Source organism: Pseudopodoces humilis, chromosome 1 (genome assembly GCF_049639895.1).
Source record: "Pseudopodoces humilis isolate 2021_Gansu_Grassland_sample_001 chromosome 1, ASM4963989v1, whole genome shotgun sequence".
NCBI lineage: Eukaryota > Metazoa > Chordata > Aves > Passeriformes > Paridae > Pseudopodoces > Pseudopodoces humilis.
The window spans coordinates 56677919-56690770 of NC_142200.1; the positions used below are offsets into that span (position 1 = coordinate 56677919).

Here is a 12852-nt window from a genome sequence, read left to right on the forward strand (position 1 = left end):
CTACTGATCTGGAAATGAACTATTAGTGCATGCTGCAAACCAATGTAACTGAGTGATGACTCAATGACTCTCAATGACTACAGAGGACAAAGGACTGTTTTTGCAGCTAATATGTAAAAACAAACAAATTATTCAAGCTAAAAAAATAGTTGTAAAATACACTGCAAATATAAAAGTAGTCAAATACCTGAAACCCTTCTTCTCATGCCACTATTAAGTCACAGCTGTAGAAATCAGAATTTCTGTATTTCTAATTACACAAATTGTATACTATATATTTAAATAGCTCATATAGATTATCTTATTTTTTATGTCAGTCTTTTCAGTTTTCTTTTTTCCCATATAGTTTAGGAAGATAGATGAAATTCTCTACACTTTTTCCAATAAGTCTAGCAATATTTTTATGCAAAAAAACCTAACAACCATGAATGAGGCAAGATGTTTCAGAAGGAGCTAAGATTTGTTTTGGAAGATAGTTTGGAAGATACACTTTAAATAGGTAATGAAACTATGATTTTATGTATAGTTATTGAGTTCTTAGATGAGGCATCTTTTGACTTTACTGACTTTGATTTTAGTGGCTCTTCAACTTATTATAATTCCTTAACAACATAATCTCTCAAATTTGATTTTGGTGTTGGTTACTAATACTTACAGCTTGAATTACAAATACAAATTTATTTTGCATAAGGGAACCGTTTATGTCTGTATTTCTGAAGTTGGAACCCAACCATAAGATTTGCGTAACTGATGAAAATCTGCTACTCTACCGTACTGAAGCAAACTTCCTAATAATTGCCATAGAAATAAATTAGCTAAGAGTACAGAACAGAATATGTATATTATCACAAACCTTTTAACTTAAATTAGGTGACCAACCTATTATGAAATAATTTAAATCGTAAAAAAATTAATGTATTCTGTTCAGTAATTGAGGGATGAGAGACAGTTGATCTCTGCTATATCTGTGTTTCAAGTTCCTAGAAAACTATGTTTTGAGCTTAATCTCCTGAATTACACAGGATTGGTAAATTAGGTAAAAGAAAACATTGCATTAAACTCAAGGTACGAAATTATTATACATTTTTTTATGTATTTTTATATAAAAGTTACAAGTAGCAAGCATATGACACAGAAATGGAACAGTAACAGCAATAACTGTGAATGCATGCTTTTTACAATGTATCTAATAAAGGGATTTTTGCCAACTCAAATATTCAGTAACATACATGCAGATTAATTTCTCAATGTCAAATTCAGTCATATTGCTAGATGCTTATCCAACAAACATTTCTATTGAAGTGATTATGAATGGCTAAATACCTGATTTCAATAAATTGTTCCTGAAATTGGGAATTTTACTTGCAACAAAAAGAAGAGAGAAAAAGAAAAAGAGAAATGACTGATAAGCATAATAACCAAAGTCTTATTGCCTTCTAGTAATTTTACTCAACACTGCTGAATTTTTTCATGATAAGAGAATAGCTGGTCAGAGTCCATAAAACCTCTAGCTGGTGTTTCCAAGGACGATAGTTTCACATTTCATTGTAGCATGTTCAAAATCACCCAGGAGCGCACTATTCTCAAGCAGTCTATATAATGAAAACAACGTACATATAACAAAAGTTCAATGTAAATCTTCTTCCACATATCACACAACATACAAGTAAATAACAGACATAAAACACATCAACTTAAACTATGACTTAAAAAAAAATAAAAATAAATAAATAAAAGGACAGTCTCAGGAACTAATTTCTTCCTCAAGTTTTCAGCAAATCTCCAAATATATTTAATAACTAAGGAGCACTTTGTGGCCAAAAACCAAATTATGAAAGAAATATATTCTTGTGCAATGGGAATATCTTGCTAATGAGGTGAGATATGTCTAGGCTTCTTAAGTTCTCATAAAGGCAATTAAATTAAATTGGAAAATTATCTGCTCTCTCTTTTAGAGAGCTGAGATAGTTCATTAGATTTTTCCATTCAGTGTTTGCATGACTGCATGAATAGTTGTCTAAAATCAAAACTTATTTAAAATACTCTCTGAGGAAAAAAATGCAGAAGAATATTTACTTAAACTATCTACAGGCAATAAAACCATTAATGGATTATTTCACTGTAAAATTGCTTTATACATGTATACACAGAAAAATGTATATACACATATCTATATATATACATATATATAGTGTGCATATAAACACATATATATGTGTGTATATATCTAAATTGACAGACTAGCAGCTATCTATAACTCCATTATAAACATCTGAGATTATGTTCATTAACCGCTGATAAAAATTATGCAAAACAAAAAGTCATGCAAAATACTCCAAAAAGTAAATTTAATTTGAAAACATTAACCTTAGTGATACAGAATCTCTAAATTTAAATTTTTCCCCCAACACTTCACAAGATAAGGTGAAAAAAATGAACTGAAAACACATAGTTCCACATCTTTCTGACTTAAATTTTTTTGGCAAGTTTTACATTCTATTTCACATGCTGGGGCTCTAACTTTTATTTCCACATATAATAATTAAGAAATAAATAAATGAAATGCAAGAGCCATGCAAAGCACATGATTTTATAATGCAGTTGGAATGAAGATTTTTTTTTTTTTCAAGGGACTGACTGTAATTCTGTCAAGAATAAGGAATTAGCAGATTTTGCTTAGTTTGCAGTGCTAAAGTGGTCATTTGGCTTTCAGTTTTTTGAACATTCAAACCCAACTCCATACAAGGTGACAAACAATTTGAGACCTAATATGCATTTTAGCAGTATAACAGATAAAATGGAAAGCAACAGATGGTTCAACTGCTGTACAGGTATGTTTACTTACCTCAGGTTTTTCTCTTAGACCCTAGTTGTGTTGTACTCAGACTCATGTTTGCTTAGAGACCCAATGAGGCAGAACCTGGAATGTTATGTCTATTTCATTCAAAATAATAGTGTTTGCATAGAAAAAAAGAAATATATGCATATAGATACGTAATAAGCAGTACATTTTGATAATCTGATTGATATTCATGAAGTAATTTACATAGACATGCAATTGAATTAAAATAACCAAATAACTTTTTTTGTGGTTTTAAGAGAAAGAAATGCCTTAATGTGCAAAGGAAATATGGAGGGCATGTAAACACTAAAAAGAAATGCATAAATAACGCATGCAAAGGAAAACACAAATATATTTAAGAAGGGTTATGTGGCCTTTTTCAAATAAATTGTTCATAAATTTTTTGGTTTTCTTTTTCTTTTACTCATAAACTATTAAACATTCATATTTACAATGATTCAAAGTGCATATACAGAAAAAAATAGCTTTTTTATTAAAAAATGCTTGATTTTGCTTTTTTTATTGATTAGAAAGATTCCCTTTAATTTCATTCTTATATGTAAATATATAGTTCACTATGTTGTCTCATGTTCTAATCTGTTTATCTATGTTTATTTGACAAACCAAAATTCTGTGATCGATAAAGGAACAGATACAGTAAAGTTTCAGAAATACTGTCATTCATTATATAAAAGGTAATGAGGTTCCATGAGGAAAGGGGTTTCATTACCCCAGGACTGTGTTCCTCATTCTTGTGCAGCATATCAAAATGGATATATGTGTCTTTTACTTATTGATGAATTTATTTAGAGATGGTTAGACCAACAATGGATGATATTCAAGGCCACCTCAGTTACAAGGAAACCACATGTATGTGGCTGTTCCAAAAACTAAATTCACACAATCTTCTTTGGTTTTGAGAAATTGTAGCTGTTCTCTGCTGTGTGTATGCATGTGGGTATATGTAAAACAGTAAAAGAAAAAGAAAGAAGGAAAGTAGAAAGGTAAAATGGAGATAGGGGATCCTTCAGGAAAGAGGAGAAGAGATGAGAGAGACAGAAAGAGAGGTAATATAATGGCATGTGCTATCAGGAAACAGAAATTTAAACAATAAATGTAGAAGAAAGAAAATATGTCTTTACTGAACAAAGAGTGAATATGTTTGGGCAACCAAGTCCTTACACAATAGTCTTCATCAAAAATCTATTGATACTGACCGCTGAACAGCTTTATCATGTCTGGACAGCCTGTGACTTGTGGTTGGCACCTCTTCAATTTCGTCTATCTCGCACGCATCTGCAGCATCTTGTGAGTAGCTATGCTTCATGACAAGGATATTTCTCCTGTTCATGGGCTGAACAAGTGGTTTTACAGGCTGGGGTTGTATTTCTGTCAAGACAGAAGCATCTCTTGTGCTGAGGTTACTACGGCTGCCCTTAATACTAGACACTTGTGATCCACAGTGATGGTCATGAATGCATTTTGAAGAGGATCTCCGCAGTTTATGATAATTTTCAAAGTCATCTGCAACATCAGCAAGGTCAGCTGTAGTCCCTGTCCCTCTAAGGGTGCATAACTCATAATGAGGAGGCTCAAACACCTCCTGGAACACTGTTTGATCAAAGTCTGTTTTCCTTTGGACAAATTTTTTACGAGGCTGCTTGATCTGTACTATAATAGAGATAACAATGAGGATGATCACAATGCAAGAAGTCACCCCAATTATAGTCCCACTGGTATTGGTAAGTTGGTCCAATAGGTTTGCTTTTCTTTTTTCTATGTGACAGGGAAACAAACAAACAAACAAAAAAAGCACAGCATTAATTGCAGTCCAAGAGTAAGAACAGCTATGATGGGTTCACAGATTAATGCAAGGCTGAGCCTAGTCTGAGTTCACTTAATCCATCTCACCAAAGAAAAGAAAAGAGGAAGAAATCAGGTATTTGTGAAAACCAAATAAGCAGCACACAAAGCCTTTGTGTGACTATTCACTTGGAAACTTATTTATTTGGGTTATATAGCAAGCTTAATTAAATGAAAGAATTATTTAAATTTTTTATAAAAAGCATCCACCATAACAAGCAGATGGCTTCAGTGTCACCTCCAAACTCCACGTGGCTGTTAAAGCCCCCAAGAATTTTACAGATGTTCTCTTCATTATTTTCTCTCTCTTCCAGTTAATATATGCAGTTAGGACACTAGGTCCTATGAAAGAACAAGATTTTACAGGATTTAAGGTCCAATATTTGTGAGCTGAGTGGGAATTTTGCCAGCATTCAATGAAAAAGCTAAATCAGGACAAAATAGAAAAGTTATTCAAATTTAGACTTCAGAAAGGAAAAAAAATACATCAAATTTTTCAAGTTATTTCCATTTTTTTTTCTATTAATTACGAAAACTTTTCTAAACAGCCATAAAAATTCAAAAGTGATCATACCTACTACCCTTTACTCAGGAGCCTCTAAGAAGTTACTCAGCAAATTCTGCTTTGTGAATAAAGCAGAAAAATGCAGTAAAATAATGAAATAAAACCAGTTTCCCCCTCCTCTTGTGCATCTTTCTCCATGATTTGCTTTCACAAGGCTGCAGACATGAGATGGTGACTGAGCCTTGTAGAAATTCAAGTTGAAAGTGTTTGCATCAGTCTCTCTTAGGCATAGCAAGACAACTGTGGCTGAGTTTCAATACCCAGTTTAGTGTAATTTTTCCTGGCAGCCTAAAACATATAAAAGGAATTAACAAAAAGCCTTTGAAATGAGTTATTGGCACCAAAACAGTAACATTAATCTCATTATAATCTCCTAGATACCAAAACTTAAGTTTTCAATAGTTCATTGTTTAACCTTGTAGATTATTCAGTCAGTGTTTCTCTAACTGACTGACACAGACTCCGGAGAAAAAACAGAATTAGAAAAAGCAACACTGCAGCAAACAACGTTTTTGCTGGAATCAGCAAATCTCCTTTTTGTAGTCTGAAAAACAAGAGAGGATAAATGCACAAGACCTCATAAAAGATACTTGACGAAGGAAAGATGAAAATCATTCTGGAAATTGAAGAGTGGTGAAGGTTTTCTGCTTTCCTCTGTTGTGAAGAACTAGAGAGTGAATAATCATTTCCCAGTTGTCTGTTTAGTTTCTTTGAAGATTATGCTATGCCATAGTTTAGCTGTGTTCTTTTGAAGTATGTTTTCATTTGTGTTTTACCCTATTGCACTGCTTGTCAGGCTTCAGTAGACTTATGGGCTGACTGCTAATCCACCTCATCCTGAATTCTTTTCTTGATTGGTTCCTAAATTTGGCATATCCCATGTTTTCAGGAACAAATCTGCAGTAGGGGGGAAGCGGGAATACAAGACAGAAGCAAACTGTCTCCCAAGCCTGCAGTGTAAGTTAGTTAAGCTCTTTTCCCTGAAGACAACACAGATCCTGTTTTGGGGCTGGTTTCTTTGGTTTTTATTTTTAACAGAACCACAGAAATATTTAGAAACCATTGTCAGTGCATGGGTAGGAACATGACTCCCTGCCTGTGAAATAAATATTACATCTGATTTCCTGTACTTGTTCCTTGTACTTCAATTTCACTTGATTATAGGTAGATTTGGTGGCTTTATTATAGTGTTAATTCCACCTTCCTTTTTAAGACTGCCTGGTCTATTATGGGCATAGCATGCAGTTAAAGACACTAAAAGCTACTCATATGTTACTCCACTAGAAAGGTGACTGTGGCAAAGGAACCAAAATATTACCTTTAATTATGCTTTAGATTGTAAGGAAAACAGAGACCTATTGATCAGAAGAAGCACATAAACAGACAGCAGGATATAACCAATGGAGTACCAGAGGAAAAAAAATGAAAACACTGAAAATAAAATGCACTGGTAATTTTTTACCTTCCTTCGTTTTTTCTGTTGCTTAATGTATGCTTATCCCAAATTACTCTTCCTAAGCCTTCGCCCATTTGATACATACTTAGCAAGAAACTGAGGATAATATGCTGTATCTCATGCAGTGTAAATGACAACTTTTTTCAATTCTAAATGTTACCTTTGCAGTGGTTTTCATCCCAGGGATACACACAGTTCTGGAGCCCATTGCAGACCAGTGTATTATTTATACACATATTACTGTGGCAAAAGAATGTGTTGGCTTCACAAGGGGCTATAAATGAGAGAAATGATAAATGATATTAAATTAGAAAATCATTCAGCTCTCCTCTACAAACACATCTAGGAGTGGACATGTATTCTATAATAGGACAAAGCTATACAACACACATTCCTTGAGCACATTAAATATTTGACATGCAACATGGAGAGCACTCAAGTCACAGACTGTTTACTATTCTGTGGCAAGAGGTTCTTAGTTTCACCTAAAATGACTGAACCTTCCCCTAGCATGACTTTCATGGGTGTAGTGGGCTGTCTTCCGAACACTGCTGGGAAGTCACCAATGTGTTACCAACAGTTTAACCACAAATCCAAAACATATCACCCTATGAGCCCATGAAATGAGTTAACTGTATCCCAGACTGATCCAATGTATGGTAAATAATGTCTTTTAAAGTTTTTGTTGAAATCTCAATTTTATAAGAAAGCTTGTGTGACTCAAGGGAGATATGTACTTATGGCACATATCAATGGTGTCTGAACATTTCTGCACAGAGAAAACTAAATTATTCTAAAAACATTTTAGTCATGAAAAAGGCAACAGTTAAGAAGCACACTTTTGATCACAAGTATGAAGATAAAGAAGAACAACAGTCTTCAGTGTCCCTGAAGCCCATGATCTAGAGGAATAATGCAGATTAAAGCTATAGGAAAATGGTTTTACTGATGGCTATATATTATTACCCTGAAGAAAACACCTGAAAGACTTTGGAAGATACTGAAGATGCTGCTAAACTGTGGTGTTTACAGAAGCATTGGGAGATCATTAGGTGTTGGGGCTGTGAAGCTACTGCTCCAAAAGTGTATAATATAATAAATACTCCTCATATCTCTTCTTCAAACGAGAAAGCCTTCCTTAATTTAGAAGAGCTACAAACTTTGTCAGTGTTAAATTGTCAAATTAACTCCGTATGTATTTTTTTTATTTCAAGCAATCCAAAAACGTTATTATAATTATGTTTAAGGGACAGTTTATTAAAAAAAACAAAACAAAAACTTAAACCCTTAACTAATCAGAAAGCAGTTATGATGCTCATATTACTGATACTTTGAGTTTGATACTTCGTGGAAACTGTTCTCCTCTGCAACTTTAGAAGCTGTTCCTATGACAACATAAATGCATAGTAGAGAGAATGGTTTAGTGGTTTGCAAACAGAGGACAGCACAAGGGATTTATATTGTAGAACTTAATGACTCCATATATCATGTCAAGAAATCCACTTACCAATAAGTGCTCAAGTTAAGATATCCATAACTGGCTTATTTGAAGTAGTTATGGTGTGTTAAGCAAATAGCAAATGCCATCAAAATTAAAGTGCACACCCCAAGTATGCAACCACTCACTCAGATATAGCACTATACATACTCTGTATCTCTTAGCCAGAAGATATCAACCAGCCTGTCCACTGCCCAATTTTTGTTTTTAAATCTGGTATAACATCTCCTGAGGTGCAGTGAGCCTGGTCCCATTTTAAGTTTGTTACAAAAAGGATTCTACTTTATGCTGGACAGATCAGAAGCCACATGTGCATACTAGAAATGGAGGATATTTAGGGACAGTCCTTATCTATCTCTTGCTGTCATTTGGGGACACTGAAGTCTGAGCCTGGAGGATACTGTGCCACATCATAATGTAACACATCACGTAGGTAACACATCAGAGGCATAATCATCCTTTCACACTCTAGATGCAATGCCTGTTTCCAGGAAAGGTGAGGATCTTTTGCGTTGTTTCCCACATGCAGAAACAGTCTCACTGCCTACTCTGAGCAAAAAAGAAAACCTGTGAGAAACCTAAAATCTAAAGAGCCACCCATTCAAAATACAAAGTGTATTTTCAAACAAACAAACAAAAAGGACCCAAATATCAAATGGAGAAAGTTCAAGGAGTGACATGGGAACAAGGGGGAAATATTAAAAACAAAAGCCAACAAACGAACATTTTCAGGATTAGAATAGGTTATACTATTAAAGCCACAAAGAAAAGAAAACGACCAAAACACCAAAAAACATTCAGAAGTATCTTAGAAATGAAGTGGGAAGGGCAGAGTGCTGTCTGAATTCAGAAGTATGGTGGTGGTAAGTAGAAAAGGAGAACTAAAGGAAGGTAGCAAGGAAGTGGAAGGAAGAGGAAGAAAGAGAGAACTCTACAGGGAAAACCCATGCCAATTTCTTATTTTATTCTGCACTAAAAGAAATAGTGAGATTATCTATCAAATTAAAAACTGTTAAGAAATGTTTCATAGATGAGAGAAAAATTAAAAGCAATAAAAAATACCTTTTTTCAGGTTTAAGAAGAAGGGATAATTATGCAATAAAGTGACAGGGACATCTGAAAACAAAGGGCAAGAGAAAGGAAGAAAAAAGAATGAAAATTTAAGTTTTCTTAAATTGTGCTGTTGAATGGTGGAGGAAAAAAATGGTAAGTGAATAAATGTCAAAACAAGATGAATACTGAAGCAAAGCAATTTCAGAAACAGTACAGCAAACTTATCATGAGATAAACCCAAATGTAAGGTTCAGAAAACTAATGACAAACAATCCCCTCTTGTTCATGTTTGTAAAGTTAAAATATCCAAGCCCTCTCTGTGGTCCCATGAACCTGGAGTGATTAAGCTGGACAAGAAGTCAATATACTTTCTCCACTCTAATTAAGTTATTTGTTTGGAATGGATGAAAGCATCAAGGGAATTTGAAAACTTGTCAGTCCTGTTAGAGGGACTTGCTTTCTTGCCCATAAAAAGGCACTGCAAAGGGGTCTTGGGGTGCTACATCAAGGACATTCTAGTAATAACAAAAAATGAACTGGTGGTAAACCAGATTCTTTCACAGCAAGGTGGATCTGGTCCTGATGCAGTCCTAAAGCTGTTACAGAACCAGGCCAACTGTGGAATCTAGTAGTGTGTGACAGCAAGCTTGTGGATATTTTCACAAAAGGAAATTACTGCTATCATTAACTTCAACTAGATAAAGCAGTGCAAACACCTCCACACACCAGAATCCATACTCTATCACTCCATGGTCCTCCACATCAATATATAAATGCCCTTTATATGAGAGAAGAGCAGGCATGCAGAAAGCTCACCCACATGAGGAGCCAAGAGACTTTTTACTCATGATTAATGGAAAGCCCAGTGGAAAACTACCAATATTGTACTTTGTGTCTGGAATACCAGATCAGGAACAAGCAGTCAATGAAATCTTCTTCAGGCAGCTGGAAGTAGCCTCATGATCATAGGCCCTGGTCTTTATGGGGATTTGAACCACCTGATATCTGTGGAGGGCAACACAGCAGGGTACAAGCAAGCCAAGAAGTTTCCAGAGTGCATTGATAACTTCCTGACACAGGTAATCAAGGAGCTGATGAGAGCAGCTCTGCTGTGCTTCATACTTTATAAATAAGAATCATTTGGGAAGGTGAATGCCAGGAGCATGAGATGATGGAGTTCAGGATACTGCAAAAAAAGGAATAAACCAAAAAGCACAGTCATAATTCTGGGCCTCAGAAAAGCAAAAATTCACTGTTGAGGGGTCTGGGTGGACAAATGCTATGGGAGGTGGTTCTGGGCAGATACAGGTTCAGGGAGAGTTGGTTGATTCTGTAAGATCACCTCCTCCAAGCTCAGCAGTTTTCTATCTGTAAAGACCAAAAATCAAGTGAAGGTATCAGTTATTCTGCATGGATAGACAACGAACTCCTGATTAAGTCCTAACATAGAAAGGATACATATAAGTGGTGGCAGTAAGGCAGCATGATCCTAGCAGAAATATCACTTCTCTGAGTGGAAGGAGCTGAGGTTAGGGAATATTTAATCAACTGGACTGACATGACCTCCTGAGTCCTGACATGATGTCCCCCAGTGGCTGACTCACATTGTTGTGAAGCCACTTTTGACTATCTCTGAAAAGCTCTCCTGATTCTCACTGATTCTCAGTGGGTTGGGCAAACAGGATCCTCAAGCAGATCAACAAAAGAAAATGCAAAGTCCTGTGCCTTGAGAGGAGTAATTTCATGCAGCAGTTCATGCTGGACTATATGTAACTGACGAGAAAGCAAGCTTGAAGAAAAGGTTCTGGTATGCAAGAAGGTCACCTTGAAAATCACCGTGAACCACCAATGTGCCCTTGTGGCAAAGAAGGTCACCACTGTCCTTGGCTGCATTAAAAACTGGATTGTCAGCAGGCTGAGAGATATGATCCTCCCCCTCTATTTAGCACTGGTGAGACCACATCTGCAGTGTTGTGTTGAGTCCTGGGCTCTGCAGCACAAAAGGGACACGGACACACTGCAGTGAGCCCAGCAAGAGGCCCTGAAGGCTTTTAAAGGCTTGAGATATTGGAGGTGTGAGGAGAGGCTGAGAAAGCTGGGACTGTTTCGAGCAGGTTCTTCACTCGCTGGGAGGGAGTAAAGAAGACAGAGCCATGCTCTTCTCAGCAATGCCCAGTTACAAGAGAGGAAGCAATGAGCACTAATGGAAATACAGGAAATTCCCTTTAAATGCAAGAACTAACTTTCTTTGAGGCTGGTCAAACACTGTGCAAGAACTGGTTTACAAAGAGAGGTTGTGACGTCTCCATAGCTGAAAATGCTCAAAACCCAACTGGGCAGAGCCTTGAGCCACCTGCTGTGGCTGACCTTGCTTAGAGCAAAAGCATTGGAGTAGACCATATCCTGGAGTCCTTTCCGTCCCTTCTGTGGCTCTCTGAGAAAACCCTGACTTTATAGTTACATTAGAAGTAGCAGCTGGGAACAAACAATTATGTTATTTCTCCTGTGAAACAAAACTGCCTTAAGTCAATTACCAAGGTACTGGCCTAGAAGTAAGAGAGATAGCATATTCAGCACGATGAACAATTCATAATGATTCTAACACAACTGAGCAAATTAGAACTACACATATAATTCAACCTGATATATTTTAATAAAGTCTCTAATCAATTCTTTGATCTTTACAGTACGAAAATACTATATTCTAAATTAAATCACTAATTAAAGAACAATTTTATTAAAGGTTCTTTTTCTAGTTTGCAATTGAAGCAATAACTATTTTATATAAAAAAGTTTTTGTAAAATCATATATATAATATTAAAAATACCAAACATTTTCATTCTACATTATTTTTAATGATAATATTTTATTTTTGTGACTGTGAATGCTATGTGTGAGAATACCTTGTATCTTAAAATACAAACAAATTTTACAGTTCTTTAATTCGTTATAATGCAACATCTCCTGCTTTGCAACAGCTCTTTACACTGAACACAAGATGGTGCTCTCATCCTAGTAGATATATAAGTGAGTTAACAGGAATAGACATGATATCCCAGTCTTTTTCAGGTGTAGGAAACTTATGTTTAAAACCTCTTGCTGTTATCAAGAATGTAAATATGTTCTGTTTCTAGTACAAATTAGGAGATTTTTATATTACTAATCTTTCTAGAGCGTTTCCACCACAATATTGAAAAAGGCTTGTTTGGCATTTGAAGGTTACTGCTTTCAAAATTCTTAAAAATGAAGCCAATGTAGTTGTCTGTATTTTCTTACTATAGAAAGCTTTTAGAAATGCATGTGCACATAATCTACTCCTTTTAATTTATTAACAAAAAAATAATATTTTATACCTGAATAGCCCTAAAGGAGAGAAACATAAAGTGTATTAATAGTTCTTCCATATGCCATCCTTACAAAACAACAAGAAATAAAGGCAGTCATAATTTATATTTTGAAAAAGTTATACTGGTTTCACTCAGACAATAAAATAGTCACAAGAATGGCATTCCAATTTATACTATAAAACTACAGAATTTGTAAAGCAGTATAGAAATTAAATATTCCATGTTAT

The 12852-nt window shown here is 35.2% G+C and overlaps 1 protein-coding gene across 1 annotated transcript in view; it reads right to left on the minus strand.

Annotated features, from left to right (window-relative positions):
• Positions 1-1070: 1070 nt before the first annotated feature.
• Positions 1071-12852, minus strand: part of NETO1 (neuropilin and tolloid like 1) — a 62316-nt gene continuing 50534 nt past the window's right edge. Inside the window, exons 8-11 of the mRNA XM_005517301.2 lie at positions 6887-7000; positions 4060-4618; positions 2846-2920; positions 1071-1592 (exon numbers count right to left, since the gene is read on the minus strand). Coding sequence (XP_005517358.1) covers positions 2860-2920; positions 4060-4618; positions 6887-7000 — 734 coding nt within the window. The 3' untranslated portion in view covers positions 1071-1592; positions 2846-2859. The remainder of the gene's footprint in view (positions 1593-2845; positions 2921-4059; positions 4619-6886; positions 7001-12852) is intronic.